The sequence below is a fragment of the Myodes glareolus genome, chromosome 16 (genome assembly GCF_982192425.1).
Source record: "Myodes glareolus chromosome 16, mMyoGla1.1, whole genome shotgun sequence".
NCBI classification, from domain to species: domain Eukaryota; kingdom Metazoa; phylum Chordata; class Mammalia; order Rodentia; family Cricetidae; genus Myodes; species Myodes glareolus.
In genome coordinates this window covers 29279767-29297225 of record NC_142041.1, presented here as the reverse complement: position 1 = coordinate 29297225, position 17459 = coordinate 29279767, and the positions used below count along the sequence as shown (strand labels likewise).

Below are 17459 nucleotides of genomic sequence, written 5' to 3'. Positions count from 1 at the left end.
TGTGTATGTGTGTTGAGATAGGATCTCATTTGTAGCCCACGCTACCCTTGAACTCACTGTGCAGCTGAGGATAACCTTGAACTCCTTTAATCCTTAATCCTCTTCCCTTTACCTCCCAAGTACAAGATGTGTGTGTGTGTGTGTGTGTGTGTGTGTGTATGTGTGTATGTATGTGTATGCACATGCACATATGTGTCCATGCACATGTATGCATTGTCAGCCAGAAGACAATGTCAGGTGTCTTCCTCAAAAGACTCAATGAAGTCACTCTCCACCTTGTCTTTTAAGATGAGCTCTCAATGAACCTAGAGCTGAGTGACTCTGCTAGGCTGGTAGGCAGCAAGCTCCAAGGATCCGTCCACCTGCCTTTTATCTCCCCAGTATTGGGTTATACAGTGTACCCCCACACCTGGCTTTCACATCAGGGCTGCGAGTACAGACTCAGGTTCTCGTTCATGTGTGGTAGGTTCTTTACCAACTAAGCTGTCTCCCCAGCATTCAAGGCTAATTTTAAATAATGATATTCTCCTTCACAGTTAGTACTAATACCTTACAAACTTCATAAAACAAAATAATCTTATAGCAAAATTCTTTCTTCCTTCTCCCCATGTATTAATGCAGCCATTTGTTTTGCTTATAATCAGTTTGATGGTAGTAATTGGAGCACACTATTACTTACCACTGGATCAGTTACATGTAAGAGTAGCCAGCCCAGCAGGGCACCAGGGAGGCTGAGGCAGGAGGACTGTGAGTCTAAAGCCAACCTGGGTTGCATAGAGAGACATAGTCTGACAAACAGACAAACAAAAGAATGCATTTGCCTCCTGATGCTTTTCCTGTCTTAGCTTAGACCTGTTTCATTTTCTTTCTCTCTGAAGGTCTTTCCTCGTTCCTTCTGAAACAGCCTGCTCACAGCAGACTTCACCAGTTTTTCTATGTCCAAGAGTCCCTTTCTCCTTCTCCTCTTTTGTTTTTCTTTTCTTCTCTCCCTCCATGCCCTCCCCCAGGAGCCTTGCATGCCTGGGAAATGCTGTCAGGCCTGCTCCTGCCCTTGGAGGGCCAGGGCCACCTGAGCAGGGTGTGCAGTTGTAAGGGGTGAGCTGCTCCGCCTCGCAGCACTTCATTCTCTTTGCTCCTGTGGCTTCTGGTGTCGGGTGTAAGTCTGGTCTTTGTACCTCAGCTGCTCTCCCTCCTTGGCTCCTTTCACAGCTTTACTGGTCGGATGTGGTGTGTGCAGCGATGTGTTTACCATCTTTGTGTTTGGTGTGACCCTGATTTGAGGTTGTCATTCCTGCTCAGGAGCTGCTTTTGTCCCCTGTCTTCTCCTGGTTCCCACTACATTCATCTCCACACCTTCCTAGCTGTCCCAGTTCTTAGCAGTTCCATGCTGGGTCTCCTTTCCAGCCATCTCGTTGCTTCAGTTTCTGAAGCTTCTGCTGCCACATCCTGGATGTCAAAGTTCCTTGACCCTATGGAGCTGAGCTCAGCATGAGTTCTTTTCTCTTTCAGTGTTTTCCTTGTTCCCAGCATTCTCTCTCTTTCTCCCCTCCCTTACCCATCCATCTCTCTTCCTCTCTCCCTCCCTCCTTCCTCTTTTTCATATTTTTAAATTTTCCATATTTCTGCGGAAATTATGCATTTTCTCCTTTTCATGCCTAGGATGGACCCCAGACCCCAGGGATGCTGAACAAACCCTTCTCCACTGTGGTACCTCAGCAGCACCATCCTGTTCTTAAATATAGCCTGTCTCCTCCGCTGAAACTCTGAGTTCTCACTCAGACTTCTTTAAATTCCTGGTCTTGATTCTCCAGCATTCCTGCCATACTGACTGATTCTGAGGGTGGTTCAGTCTCTTCAGACTGTAGGCTTGGCCTTTAGTGTCACATGTTTTTTTGGAGGTGAACATGATGCCTGGGTAAAAGGCATTTCCTGTTACCCTCAGTGGTGTATTGTTAGGTGTTTGGGACTGGGGGTGTCTGTAGTCTCATAACCAGGGACCACCATGAGTCTGGTGTGAACTTTCTTAACTGTCCAGAGTCCCTCTTGAGGGGAGCAGGATGGCTGTGGGCAGGAGGGGGCTGTGTAAGAGCTGAGCATCTGGGTCCTTGGGCTCAGATGAAGTATTGTGCCCTTTTTTATGACTCTCAATGTTGTAAAACAAAATGCACACAGCTCATCCACCCAGTCTTTTTTGTTAACTTACTTTTAACCTGTTTTGGTGGGGAAACCATTCTGAGAAATGTCATCAGTGTTGGTACTGACACTGCTCCCTCCGGCTATCTCGATTTTGCCAATCTACACTTTAGGTATAGGAAGTGGAAGTGGTCATCACTATATCCCTTGGTAAACAGCATGGAGTCACTTCTGTCAGGGCTTACAGAAGTGTCTCCATTCAGGAAAGAAGAGTTGTAAGCCAGGGAACATGGATCAGCTGTTTTTCTGACATAGGCAGGTCTAACCTGAAACTACTTTGAACTCACTAGATAGTTCTCCCTCCTGTTGGCTCAGGGAAAGGCAAGAGTGACCACTCACTGCCCCCCCTCGCTCCCTGTCTTTCTCCTAGGAGTGAAGTGCAGCCAGTGGTCGGAGGAGGCTTCGATGGTGTTCCGAAATCATGTGGAGAAGAAACCCCTGGTGGCATTGGTACAGACAGTTATTGAACACACTAACCCTTGGGACCGGAAAGTAGTGGTCTATCTAGTAGACACATCGCTGCCAGACACTGACACCTGGATTCATGACTTTATGTCACAGTATCTGGTGGAGCTGTCAAAAGTTAATTAATCACTGCTTGAGACCCCAACAGCTAATGCAGATTGTTCTCTAAGCAATAACAAATGTGTAGTAGGCTCTCAGAACATCTTATTTTTACTACATGGCTCTGACTGTTGTGGAGGATTGAAAAGTATACGCTTTGTTTGATGAAAGATATTTAACAAGTTTTGTTTAACACAGTTAACTTTTCAAAGAAAATTGCACTTGAATTATTAATATAATATTAGAATAAAATGTTTAGCAATGTAAAACCTGATGTCTTAGTTTGCTTTCTAGTGCTGTGATAACCACCATGGCTAAAAGAAACTTAGGGAGAAAGAGTTTGCTTGACTTACAGATTACTGTCCATCATCAGGGGAAGCCCAGGAAAGGACTCAAGCAGGAGCTAAAGCAGAGGCCATGGAGAAGCACTGCGTCCTGGCTTGTCCCCATGGCTTCCTTAGTCTGTATTTTTATCCCAGGACCACAGACCCAGGGATGTCCCTGCCCACAGTGAACTTCGCTCTCCTACATCAGTCCTTAATCAAGAAGATGCTCTATAGACTTGCCTAGAGGCCAGTCTGATGGAGACATTTTCTCCATTGTGGCACCTACTTTCAGATGGCGTTGTGTCAAATTGGCACACTAACCAGCACAGCTGACTGACTACCTTGCAGTCGCTAAGTATTCTGATTCTAAGGTGAAAGCATCCATTGCCATTGATGTCTGCATTGGAGTGTTGGGGTCTTCATCAGGAAATCGAGAATATAATGAATATAATATAGTGACTCTGCTCCACCCTGGTGTTGTGATGGATCCTAAAGCAGATTGCCCTAAATGTCTGTACATCAGTGCTGATACAGGAACAGCCAAGCACAACAGTCTACACGTTGCCAAATTGTAAAAAAAAATAGACTTTCATGTGTGTGCACATGCACACATGTCACAGCACACATGGAATCAGGACAACTTGGGAGTGGGTTCTTGTTCCTCCCGTGGTGTTCAGGAATTGAAATCAGCTCATCAGTTTGGCAATACATGCCTTTACCTGATTAGCAATCTCAGGCTCTCTCTGATCTCCCTCCCCAGCCCTGCCTTCTGCACCTGTGTCCAGCCACATGGACCTTTATTGGGAGCCTGGGCCCCACTTTTACCTCCATCCAAGACTACTGACATTTCAAACGAGACTCATTTCCTTCTAAACTCTCAGCCTGCAGTTTGGCTCATTCTGCCCTAGCAGTTTCCACACTGGTGCCCCTCTGGCCTCCCAGGCCGGCTGTGAAACCTTCCCCGGTGCCTCCCCTTCTACTTCTCTGTACTTTGTTCTTGGGTTTTGTTTGGTTTTGTCTCAAAAAAAAGTTCTTGCTATGTAGTCCAGGCTAGCTTCAAACTTGAGGTCCTTCTGCTTCCGAAGCACTGGGACTGTACCAGGACTAGCTCTCCAGTGTAGTTGGAGCATACCTCTCCTGATGCTCTAGTCTCACTGTATCTGACAGTGAACAGACGTCAGTTTGTCTGTCTGTCATATCAGAGACAGACCCTAGTCATTCTTTTACCCAGTAGCACACCATGGGTAGTAAACAGCCATCTCTCATGGGTGGGCGAGCCTTGAATTGTACTGCCTGACAATATGTCTGCAGTCCACATCCCATCTTGGCTGATGGCTGGCTAACCACATGAAGTCACTGCCTGTACCATTTCAGCTTTGTAAGTGTCACGTGATCACTTCCTGCATCACCTGCATAGACAAATGACGCTGTGCAGGTCAGCACATGCTGGCTAATTTGTGGACAGACAAATGGGCAGATGGATGGATGGTAAGCTTTAGCTGTGGGTACGAAGAGGTGGAGAAGCCCCAGACAAAAGGCAAAAAAAAAAAAAAAGATAAAGAAACACACTGAAGACATCCTGACATTCTTAATTAGAATATTAGGACAGACAGCTAGGTACAGCAGGCAGGGGAGCAATCCAAGCCAAGTGAATGGATGGTGGCCCTTATGCAGTGTGAGCAGAAGGTCTCTGTTGTGGTTGAGCACAGTGTGTTTGAGCAGTAGACTGCTGGGGAGGTGCTCCTGGGCTGTGGGCATGTGACATGAGTGGACTTCAGGAAGAAGTCCAGGCTGGAGGCAAACATTCTTAAGGCTATTTGTTTTGAGTTGAGGAAATGTAGGGAAAACAATAATAGAAGAAGAAAAGACCAGGTTGTAAAAGGTTTTCATCTTAAACATGTAAAATGTATTCTAGTTTTAAGAGAAAATGTGTATTTAAATCTGTCACAAATACATATGCCAATGACTAATTGATTATGAAATAAAAATTCTTCCAAAATCGCAAGATTTAAGAATAATTCCACCAATGATTAGAGTAATTATTTATGGTGAAATAAAAAATTTGTACAGAACATAAATGTTTAAGTGAATTAAGACCGTGTTAATGTTTTTCATAGTGATCTCTTTCTGACAACAAGGGCACAAATCCTTGAATTGTGTGCTGCCAAAGGAAAACTTTTCTATTTCATTGACTTAAGAAATATTTCCATTCTTAAAGAAAGCAATCATGTTCATTGGTGTAAAGATACAATTTGTGATGTGGGGTAGCTTGACACATGGATGAATTTGGTCCCTGCCCTGGACTGCTGAAGTCCAGAGTCAGTTCCAGGTGGAGTGTGAGTGTGAGAGACTAAGACGGGAAGTAACTCAGAACACCCTTACTATGAGAGTCGCTAAGCAGGACACAGCTGCCCTCAAACGGTAAAGAGGGCGAAGGGCAGAGTGCACAGATATATGCTGTTACATATGTGGTACCTGTAACCAAACAGTGTTGACATATTGAATATGTTCAATAAAAGTGGACAAGAAATTTGAACAAACATTTCCTAATAAAATCTAGCTGGCCAATAAACGAAAAGCTGTCCACACATGTGGACCTGGGGCAATGCAGATCAGAATCTCAATGGATGCCATTACTCTCTCCCAGAGTGGCTACAACGTGGCAAGCAGTTCTCGGTAAACTTAAAGTAGGGTAGAGCCCAGTGCTTATCTCTCCTACAGCTGAGCAAGGGCACCCTCTGACCCTGCACTTCCCGCAGCCAGGTGTGTACCTGTTCAGGACCCTGAAAGTGATCTCAGCCACACTGTATTATCCGAATACAACCTTTTAAAATAGGGTGTGTTCCTATGAAAATACCGTATTTATTATGTTCATTTGGCACATTCACTCCATATGAAGCCTCTAAATTGAACAGCGAGAAAGAACAGTGCAACAGAGAATAGCCTCATTATTGAGCGAGAGTCACTAACCGGTCAGTAAGGGAGGGTCCGTAAGCAAGCACGGGGGTGGGCACAGACTAGCGGTTGGCTTGCACAGGTTTTCTCACTGTAAACATTCAGGAAGCTACACACTAAGGTGTGCCCTGAAAATGTTTATAACTACAACAAAAATCTTAAACATAAGTTATTGGAAATGAGTCCCTGCCTTGTATAAAGATAAAGGCTACTTAGCCCCTGAAAGGAGCACTCTTAATGGTGTATTGTAGGCTTTATAATACAAAAACATGCTTTGGGAAATACTTTTAGTACGCTCCAGCATTTCTCTTCGGGCATCTACAGCAGAATTAGGGTTTCCCTCACCAAATACATTGGACTAGTCCAGCTGAGACATTTCCCTGTGTCCCTGTGTCTGTTTGGATTCTTTGGTATGAACCATTTGGTTTTTTTTTTTTTTTTTTTTTGAAACACTTAGGGTTTGGGTGTAAGTGGTTTGTTCTGGAGAACACATTAGCCTTTTAAGAAAACAGAGCTTTCGTTCCGGTTGTTTTAAGTGGTGATTTCAGACGCTTCATTCTCTCAGCGCTGTGTGGGAGAAGGCGTTCGATTCTGCGTTGAAATTGTGCATCCACAGATGATGGTTATTAAAACCTGGGCGCGTGCCAAACCTGGCCAACCTACTGGTGAGAGAGGACAGGTTGCCTCTTCAAAGGAAGCAAGGTGTACCCGGGTTTTATTTTATTGGAACATTCTAGACCCCGTGAGAATAAAGATCTCCCCATCTTTGTCCAGATACCTCCAACGTTGCTTAAAATCTTCCCGAGAGAAGTTGCGGAAACCGAGACCAAATTAGGGAACGACACATTCACCTGGCTCCGGACTTAGGGTGGCCCTGCCGGTGGTCTGCGATTCTCCCAGCGAGTGCCGCTCCCAGAGACCTTGCTGCACCCGGGCGCCCCTGGTGGAGCGGGAGGGCGGGGAGGGCGGAGGGGTGGGGCGGGGCACGGTGACAGTCGAACAAGTCCCGCCCCCGGCTCCCACCCGCGGCCGCCAGGGAACTCGCCCAGGCCCGGGTTCCGCTCCTTGCCACCGCCCGCGCTCGTGCCGCCTCGCATCTCGGTAAGACCCCAGCCCGCCAGCCCTAGGTCCCTCTCGGCCTCGCGGGGCTCCCTGCCGCCGCACCGGGGCGCAGCCATATCTGGGCAAAATATTCAGCTGTCGCCAGCGCCGAGAAGGGACTTGAGTGCGATTCCCTCTATAAATAGCCACCGCCTCGGGTGGCCTTCAGGGGGTCCGGTTCCCCAGTTTGGCGACCGAGTTGCTGGCCCTCGAGTCCCGGCAACCTCGCGCGCGCCGTCCTGATCAGGATGCCCGGGCTGTAGACCTGGTCGCCGAGGGACCTTGGGAGCCGCCCGGGGCGCCCCCCGCGGGCATCGGCACGGTGCGAAACTGGGCACGAGCCCGCCTGGGAATCTGGGGAGGAAGGGAGTCCGCGCTCGGGGGACGCTGAGCCCTGACCGCGCACCGATCTGGCGCGTGCGAGAAAAGTTTCCCAAACTGCTGGAGCTAGCGAGGTTTAAGGCACCAGCGGTACTTGCTTTGCGCAGCCAGGTGGGACGGAAAAAGCCTAGAGGCTGGAGGCTGGTGGACACTGACTGTTGCCAACTCGGGGATGGCCTAGGCAATCCTGTTTTTTTTTTTTTTTTTTTCCCCCTCTGGACCTCGATTTCCCATTTGTAGACTAAAGTTAGGGTCCTTCGAGGGGATGGGACCCGAGGCCAGGAGATCTGCCAGGCTTGCTCTGAACCGCCCAGTTTCTGCACCTGTTCTCCAGTTTCAGGCTAGGGATGCTGGGACACAGCTGCAGAAGTCAGGGACTTTGGTGACTCTTGGAACCCAGGTCCTGGCTAAGGACCCACTAGGGCCCTCAGAATAGCCTGGGAAGTGTGCCTGGGGTGCTTGGGGACATCTCTAGCCTGAGGAGCTTGGCAAAACAAGTGACCAAATGAACTGGGCAGCCTGGGGGGAATTCAGTTCCCTGACTATATGGCACCTGTGATACTGCCTTAACCATGCAGCCCTGTTCTCGCCTTAGTTCCCCTCCCTCAGCTGGTGCTCAACTTCCCCGATGAGTCCTGAAGATCACCTGGACCCAACAGAGCCAGAACCTAAACCCAGATCCTGGTTCCGGGGGGAGGGACACCCATAAAGCTGATCTTTCTGCCTAGGTCACCACCCACTGTATGCCTGCTCAAGGTCATGCATACCCGGCTGCAGAGGGCCTGTCTTTCCCTGACTGATCTGAGCACCTCTGTTGATGGCTGGGACTTTCCCAGGCTGGAGTAATAGTGTGAAGGTTCTCTCTAGTACTAGATTTGGAGATTCCTCGGGTTTCTCTAAGCTATCTCTGTGCTTCACAGATAAAGGAGGGAAGGGGGAGGCGAGCCAAAGGAAGGTTCCCACTGACTCAAACCTCACAGCAAGCCAGCAGTGAAGACAAGGGACCTGTCACTCTGGCATCTTATCTCTAATGAGCTAGTCTCACAGTCCACGGTTTAGACAGCTTTTGGCCCTTGGGTGCCTAGCATCCTAAGTGGGAAGCTAAAGTCCTCTAAAAATAGCCTCGGCCCACCTTATCAGAGTCTCACACCTTCTCCCTCCTCTTGGGCAGGGCTGTTTGCTGCAACTTAACTGCAGAAAGCAGGGACTAGGCGGTGTCAGCTCTAAGTAATAAAGGGGGATTGGCCTGGAGCTTAGGGCCCTGGCTCCAGTCCCAGCTTTGTTACCCACCCAGCACGACCTTGAGAAATGACCTGGTGGACAAGATGGTCTTCAGTGGAGCAGACGCCCTCTAGCTTGCAGGGAGATCTGGCACCCATCCTGTGATGAGGACCCAGGGGTCGGGGGGGAAAGTGACTTCCCAGGAGCTAAGTGGAGATGTGGACAATGACAGTTACTACACCGGGACAGAGTATTTGAGAAGTGGGGAGAAGCCATCAGAATTAGGAGCGGACTCAGGGAACTTAGCAGCAACATGGCAGAGCCTTTAAGAATAGGATCTGTTGGTGGCCCAACTTGTCTCACCTCAGTTTCCCCTGTGTGCAGCAGGGCTAACAATAGTAACCACTTCATTCAGGCTGTGGAAGGGAGTGATGGCGGGCGGGCAAGCCCTGAGCTTAGAACCAGCCTTGGGAAGATGTGCTCAGTGAGGCTGAGGCAGGAGCTTAAGTCAAGACAGCTTCCAGCACTTCCTCAAAGCTCGGGTAGGAAGAGAGAGGTGATGGACGGTGATAGAAGCTGGGGCGGGGGGAGGCCCGTGTTTATGAGATGGTAAGTGTGGTAAGAGGTAGGAGAAAATCCAGGATCGAGGTCCTCATGTCACTAGGTCTACATGTGGCTTTTGACCCTTGGGACTTTACTGAGCAAAAAGAGGGCAAAGTGACACACGTCCCTTGTGCCCTGACTGACTTCAGTATCTGTAAAGGAAGGTGGCAGCGAGCCATGAAGGGTGAGTTGACCCTGCTGCAGGGGCCTCGTGACCCTGGCTTGCTTCTTTCAGGGTGACGTCATCTATTGATGACTTCTGCTGAGCCCAGTCATATGGCTTTTTCCGGACAGTGTTTTGATTTTTCAGTCTTACTAATGGACCAGCCCAGGCTGCCAACATTTCTAAAGAGGCCAGTTCACTTTCCCTCCGAGCCAGAACACCGGATAGATCAATTATTTGGCTACCAGGAGCCATTATCAGTTTAAAGCCAGGGGCCTGCTTCTTGGGATTAACGAGTTCAATCACGCAGCATTGGAGCCATCTCCCTTTCCGTCTGTTTTGTAACGTCCTCGGGTTTATTATTGATGCTAACAGACTCCCAGTTGCTCTTAATGATAATGAAGAATGAGCTCACTGGAATCAACCTAGAACATGGTCTGGAATCTTCTGGGCTGAGGCGCTGGGTTCTTGCCTGCTAGGAAAGCAGAACAAAGTCAAGCATTTATCTTGTCCCTTTTGTGTGTCGTTTCATGGTGATAAACTTTGAAGGCTCAAGATTGCAGTGCCCAGGAAGGTAGGAAGGTAGGAAGGAGGGGGAGGAGGAGGAGGAGGCAGGTCCCGCCCCTATGGCCCTTTCTCTTTATGCACCCAGGGTCCCCAGCCCTAGCTGCCTTCATTCTGGATTAGTAGAGTAGTACCACAAGACTGTTTCTAGAAATGTCTGTAGTGGATGGTGACAGTGGCCATTGGACATTTCCTCCCGGGCCCAGACGAGCCAAGGAAAGCAGAGGCACCTTGCGACCTCACTCCCCCTTCTTCACGGACTCATCTTCCGCCTGACCTTTCAGTGCTGCTACCTCTAGTGGCCTGTCACCCGCCTCTCTCACACCTCCTTACCTGTCTGACAAGTTCTCGTGTCCAGTCTGGACAGCTCTCCTTAGCCCCAGGCTCCTGCATACTGGACAAAGTATGCAGCTCGAAAGACCCAGCTCTCCCTGTGTTCTCATCTTGATCACCAGTGACCCGGTCCACCAGGGTACCAAGCCAGAGCCTCCCTCCCCTTCGCTGTCCCTTCACATGGTCACCCAGTCAGCTCTATGTTTCTCAAGTTCCTATCCGTTCTTAGGTCCACGTGCGCCATTCCGGTCAAGCACTTGGGACTCTTCACCCCAGGTTCTTGGTGGAGTCTCTTCAAAGGGACCACACTGCTCCTCACAGGGTTTCCCAAAGCAGAGCTATGGTCTTTTCAACGCTTTTTTTGGGGGGATGGGGGGGAGGATGACTCCTCATTCCCTATTGAAGTCCAGAGATTCCTTAACATTGAGCAGGGTCTGGTCGCAAGGGTACTTTGAAATCCCTGCTAGACCTGTCCCAGATTCTAGGAAACTTCCCCATGGTCAGAAATATGCCAACATTGTGTGTCTCCTGCCTTTGCCTGGCTCCTCCCTCTGTTTGGGATGCTGCTGTCCCTGTACTCAGCCAAGGAGCCTGAAAACATCCTTTAAATCCCAGGCCCTTGGTTTCTCATCCATTCTCCCCTTTAACTCCCAGAGCATCTGCACAGGGTGCTCAAACTGAACCCAACTGCTGCCTTCTGGCCGGGCAGGCGGGAAGCGGCTGGAGGGCAGTGCTGGTGGCTCCTGTGTACGCAGCATCCTCAGTGTCTAGATCACCGCTCAGATGCTTGCTGTGGTATAGGTTCTAGGAAATGGTTGGCAGATGAATGGATGAGTGAATGACTAAGCCATCACAGTGCCAGGCGTGCGATACACGCCAACCGGCATTTACATGTTTTCCCATCTACAGGACCATCGGCTCCATGGAGCCAGGGACCAGACCTGCATGGTTGCTTCCTGTTAGGTCCCAAACTCCTGTCAGTCCCATCACACTGGACAGCTGATGAGACAGCCCACCACTCAGCACAGTCCTGTGAAGGAGAAGCCTGGTTTGTTTTGGTTTTTGTAATCAGTGAGTGAAGCCCAGCTAGAATTGGGGGTGTGCATTCTGGAATACTGAGGTGCTTTCCAGGGTTATAAACTTGAGGAACAAGGGTCCTCACATTCTGTGTCAATGCTTCCCTCGCTTGACTGGGTATCTCAGCCATGTGGAATCTTCCTGTAAATCCTCAGATCTAGCTCAATGGGCATAAGATAAGGTTTGAGAGTATGAATTTCCAGCGAGTACCTTGCTCCTAACAAGCTGGGCAATGCCTATCAAGTAATAAACCTAACTGCCTCTAACATCTCTGATCGCCACAATAAAGCGGTCCCGGCCTTCATCCTATCCATACCCACAGCAGCTTTCTCCTGCTGAACTTTAAGATGGTGTTTTCTAAAATCTGCAGGTGAATGCTTTTGCACAATGGCTCAACACCAAGGGTTCTTTCTGGTCAGCACCCTGCTTACAAGTATGGTATTAATGAGCTTTTGGTCAGTGTCGGGGTGGGAGCCTGAGACAACTGCCATGCTGAAGTACCAGACACCCAGGGCATGCAGGTTGAAAAGGGACAGAGAGGAAGACATGAAGGCAGCCTTGCCCCATGCAAGCTCAGGCAGACTACAGAACTCTGGCTGGCAGGGCTGTATGCGTTTGCGCGCAAACATTCGTGTGTGCGCATCAAGTTCTGCTTGCTTACTTAAAAGCATTCGAGATGGCTCAAAATAATCCTAGAAGGGCAAGGAAACTCACAAAGACAGACTTCTTAAAGACAACAGAAGCCTGGAAGATTGCAGTCATGACACTCTTTGAGAGTCTGATTAATGTCATGGATCCTTGCTGTACGAAAATGAATACATCCATCCATGGGGCAGCTCACATAGTATTTCAGGCGGTGCAGAGACCCCCTGAAACCCACTCAGAAACATGAGTGCCCAACACAGAAGGAGAGCATACCATGCGAGGGTCCTGGCTGGACATGGCAGCTGTTTCTGGACCCTCAACTCCTAGTTAGTACTGGCAGCCGAGGAGGTGAGGGCAGCCTCTTTGTGTCTGGCACAAGGAAGGGCATGGGTCTTTCTAGAGACAGAAAAGCTCCAAGATCCCCAAGTCTCACCCCGTTGTCATGACAGCACAGCAAACTAGTTTCTTGTAAAGGCCACACATCACCAGCGGTTTAAGAAGCTTAGCACAGTGGCTAAGAACTTGAGGACTCTGGAGCCCAGCTCCTTGGCTTCACCCCCTCTGTGTCTTGGCTTCCTCCTGCATCGAGTGGGTTGTTGTCAGGACTGAATCAGTTACGTGAAGAATGCTAAGGGCTGCACCTGGGTCATGGTCCGCGCTGGGGGAAGTGTGAGTTCTCGTGCTGAGGGAAGGCAGTGGGAGCCGGGATGGTGAGCACAACCCGATGGCTCCTGAGATTTGTGCACTGGCTCTGTGGCCTTGCTTAGCACACTGGGCTAGTGTGCCCGCCCCCATCTGTGCCACCTGGAACCGCAGATGGCACCTTACTTGGAAACAGGGTCTTCGCAGAGATGTTAGTTAAGGTGAGGTCATATCAGATAGGGTGGCCAATGGCTGGGGTCCTTATAAGGAAAAGGAGTGCATAGGGAAGAAACCAGGTGGCAAAGTAGCTGGAAACTGGGAGAAGCCGTGACAAGGGATTGCCCACAGTCACCAGAAGTGAAAAGGGAGTGGAGAGCAACCCATGCCCCTGTGCCCACCCCCAGATTCTCCCAGGAGGAACCAATCTTGCTAATATCATGATTTAGGATATCTGCCCATCTGACCTGTGACAGATCCGGTCATTTGTCGTGGTGGCTCTTAAAAGCCGATATGATTAAGTTACTTCAGTTCTGGGAACCTAAGTCTCTTCGCCTGTAAGATGGGGGTAATGAAAGCACCTGGCTCCGCCTTAGCAATACTGCAGGCTGTAAGCCACATAGGGAGCTTAGTGTAACGGGGTACCTGCTGTGCAGTGAGTAAGAGTGAAACTGGTCTGGTCCAGTGGGTGTAGCTGGTAGAGCGCCTGCCTACCCTGCTGTAGGCCCCAGTTCCATCCCCAACCACAAAGGAAGAAATAAAAAAAATAGTCTGTATACCTGACACAGGCTATTATCTCAGCTACTTGAGGTGGAAAATTAGAAGTTCAAGACCTTCCTGGGCCATGGCATGAATTCAGAGCCAGTTCGGGAGATTTAGGGAAACCCTAACCCAAAATAAAGTCAAGGGTGGCTGGAAAGCTGGCTTGGCAGATAGAGTGCTTGCTGCTCCCTCAGAGTGCTCCGGTTTGGTTCCCAGCACGGACATCAGGCAGTTCACAACACCTGTGGCCCCAGCTCCAGCAGCTCCTCCGCCTCTTCTGGCTTCTGTGGGCATCCTCATGTGTGTGTATGCGTGCGCTTGGGTATCCTCGTGTGCACTCACACACACACACACAATCATGAGAAGCTACAGCCGTGAGGCAATAGCAGCCTCAATGAGGTGTCAACCGTTTTCCATGTTTTAACACAATTTATGTACCCAGCATTCTGTTCATGATCTCCTATGGGGTCTGCAGATTTGGGGCTGAGACAACAAGACAGTTTGTACACAGATCTTTGTAAAATTCCATGAGTCCATTGGCAGAGTCGGTGCCTAGAAATGGAACTGCTGAGTCAAAGGGTATGTGTTCTGTGACGGGCAGGAATTACCTGGCTTTGAAGGTCCGGCAGTGTCTCTCTTGTCCTGTGGGGGCACCCACCTCTCCTCAGGTTTTGTGTGGGTGGCGCCTGGACTTTTAATCCTGTCCCTCTGCAGGTGAGCAGTGATAAATCTCAGTGCAGGATTCCATCATCCATCCAGATGTTGAGGAACTTCTTCTTTTTATGTAAATTGCCTTTACTTCCCTAGTCCCGCAGTTTTTCCTGTACTGTTCAGTTTTTGTTGTTGCTGTAAGGACTCTGCATTGAGCACGTTAGCCTTTCGTTCAAGGCATAGTAGATCTATTCCTCCCGAGTTACCTCCTGTCATTGCCCATCTGGGCTAATTTTCATATTCTCAAAAAATAAAAATGTGCTTCATAAAGCTCTACTTTCTGTGAATGCCCACATGAGGCCAGGTGGGGACAGGAAGAGCCCAGGGGGCTTCTCTACGAGTTCACTTTCATCCCTTACAGCCATCAAATTCACAGGCACACCCACACAGCCTCTCACGTAGCCCAGGCTGGCCTCGAACTTGCTATGTATCTAAGGATGACCTGGAATTATTGATCCGCTTGCCTCCTGCTCCTGAGTGCTGGGATTACAGGTGTAAGTATGACGTCACTCTGGGTTTGTGAGCTGCTGGGATAAAGCCCAAGGCTTTGTGCTGCTAGGCAGATGACCAACTGAGCCACATCCCCAGGTTACCTGCCCGCCCCCTCCAGCCCTGGCTCTCCAGTTCAGGGCTTAGTATAAGTCCTGGGAGGCTTGCCTTTGTGTGGATGGACTGTAAACCTGTTAAGTCACTCCCATAAACCCTGATGGCTTTTCCTGTTTGTGTTACAAGGTTTGGCTTCTGGAGCCCCCTGAAAAGGCACACAGAACCTGACCAGAGACAAGGTACCTAGAACCAGGGAAACTGTACAAAGACGAGGAAGGGGGCAGCCCCAGTGCGGCTTGAGGGCAAGGAGCTGACAGCTGAAAGCTGGAGGAGGGGTGCCTTGGAATCCCTGGAGGATTTGTGTGTGTGTGTGTGTGTGTGTGTGTGTGTGTGTGTGTGTGTGTGTGTGTGTACGTGTGCATGTGCATGTATATACACCTTCTGATCTGAACCACCGGCAGCTTTGTCTATGCAGACCTTTGAGGCGCAGCGGGCTCTGGGTTGGAATTCGCAGCAGCTGCAGAAAGTGACAGGCAAACCCTGTGTTTAGTGGCGTTGCTTTTTTAGAAGGTGCTTTCCCACATAACTAACAGAAGGAGCTCAGCCCGAAACCAGAAAAGCACACAAGCCAGTAGACACGTTTTCTAATGATAGCTGAACCTCTTCCATCATTGCTGCAAACACATCTTTCATTAAAGAACCCGACTCCAACAAGTCGTCAACCATACCAGCTCACAAGAGCACCAGGGACGGAGACATCAGCTCCCTCTAGAAGGCCTAGAGGTGTCGCTCTGCTCACATGCCTGTAGTGACAGGTGCTCCTAACCCCCCAGGTCAGCCCAATGTCTTCCTGGGTGCCGTATATTGTTGAGGTGTTCCTTGTGTTGATCAGAGTCCATGTCTTGGTGACCTCAGTAAAACTGTATCTTTTTCACTCTGGAAGCCATCAGGCCCCAATCTTTTCTCTTCAACAGTCATCATTCTCCAGTGCCTGAGGAAGGACATCCGAGTTGTCTGGTGGCCTTGATCTTCCTGGTCCATTGGCTGGACCAATGAACACTTAACACCAGCCCACCTTCCCTGGACTCAGTCAAAGTGGAGGACTTTTAAATAAGCATTTGCTTTAGTGTGTGTGTGTGTGTGTGTGTGTGTGTGTGTGTGTGTGTGTGTGTGTGAATGTGCATGTACCATATGTGAATGGGTACCCAAGGAGACCAGAAAGGGGATGGATCCCCTAGAACTGGAGTTATAGGCCATGAGTCATTCAACATGGGTGCTGGGACTTGAACTCAAGTTTCCTGGGATCATAGCAAGCACTCTTAACTGCTGAACCATCTCTCTAGCCCCACAGTGGGCTTTGAAGTGTGCTCAACACCATCAGTCACCAGGGAAGCGCACAGAGAGATGCTATTGCCACCCACATGAATGGCTAAACAGATAGGCACTGACAATAACAAGTGTTGATGAGGATTTGAAGCAAAGTGAAGGCTTATGCATTTCTGCTGGGAATAAAGTATTATATGATCATTTCAGAAAACCATATCCATTGCAGTTTAGTAGCATCTATTGAAACTCAATGTGTACCCATTCTATGCCCAGCTGGCCAAAAAGTAAGTGGTTCTTTCTTCCAGCAGACATATTCAGGCACTGTTGGTAATTCCCCAGTTATGGAAACAGTTTAAGCATTCTTAAAGAATAAATCAATCCAGTTGGGTGGCGGTAGCACAGACTTTTAATCCTAGCACTCGGGAGGCAGAGGCAGGCAGATCTCTGAGTTTAAGGACAGTCTGGTCCGCAGAGCAAGTTCTAGGACTGTCAGGGCTACACAACGAAACCCTATCTTGAAAAATAAAAAAAGAAAGAAATCGATCAATCTATTGTGGTGTGTTTTATGTCATCGAATACCACACAACCCTGAAAAGAACAGACTGTTAATACAGGCAATGCCACTGAAGAATCTCAGAGATAGGGTGCTTTGTTTGAAAGAAACCAGGTCTGGGACTGCGGAGATGGCTTGGTTGACAAAGTGCTTGCCTTGCAAGCATGAGACTGTTTGATCGGCCAAGTGTGGATCTCGTGATCAGAGCTAGGAGACTGAGGCAGTCAAGGCCTGGGGCTCACTGGCCAGCCTGCCAGGCTCACTGGGCAAGTTCCAGGCCAATGGGAGATCTTGTCTCAACAAAACAGAACAAAACAGTGGTCAGTACCTGAGGAATGATACCCGGTTGTCCTCTGGCCCCCACCCATATGCACCGTGCATACCCACACATAACATGAACCTGCACACACACCAAAGACACCAAACCCAGGAGCCTTTCCATTGTATGCTTCAATGTATATGATATTCAAAATAGCTAGCTTATAGTTTTGAAGGTTAGAGCATTGCCATGTTCTAGGGAGACTAAGTAGGGCTGTGGACTAGGCCTTCAGGGTGAGCACCAGCTGAGTGTTTACATGGTTGTGTATATCTGGGGAGTCAGTGGATTCTACACTTAAGGCTTGTACTGTATTGCATGTAGCCTTGTTGGAAAAGCAAAATTCTTTTCCCCGCTGAAATGATGGTGGCTCAGAGTTCTTCTTTGTCACAAAGCTGGAACGTCATCACCCTTGTTTGGGCCCCTATAGCTTTATTAACATGACTGAGTCTTCACCATGGTTTGGGGTTTAGTACCCCA

At 49.1% G+C, this 17459-nt stretch overlaps 2 protein-coding genes across 5 annotated transcripts in view; both read left to right on the top strand.

Annotated features, from left to right (window-relative positions):
• Tdrd7 (tudor domain containing 7) overlaps positions 1 to 3026 on the top strand; it is a 69047-nt gene extending 66021 nt beyond the window's left edge. For both annotated transcript variants that reach the window (XM_048419899.3, XM_048419900.3), the window contains exon 17: positions 2564 to 3026. In XM_048419899.3, the coding sequence (XP_048275856.3) occupies positions 2564 to 2784 (221 nt within the window). In that variant the 3' untranslated portion in view covers positions 2785 to 3026. The remainder of the gene's footprint in view (positions 1 to 2563) is intronic.
• Positions 3027 to 7053: 4027 nt separating this feature from the next.
• Tmod1 (tropomodulin 1) overlaps positions 7054 to 17459 on the top strand; it is a 74772-nt gene continuing 64366 nt past the window's right edge. The window contains exon 1 of one of the 3 annotated variants that reach the window (XM_048419966.3): positions 7054 to 7139. The gene's annotated coding sequence lies outside the window, so the exon portion shown is untranslated. Of the gene's footprint in view, positions 7140 to 7356; positions 7462 to 11313; positions 11453 to 17459 lie in introns of those variants that run through there. The other 2 variants (XM_048419967.3, XM_085677192.2) reach the window with 2 other exon arrangements.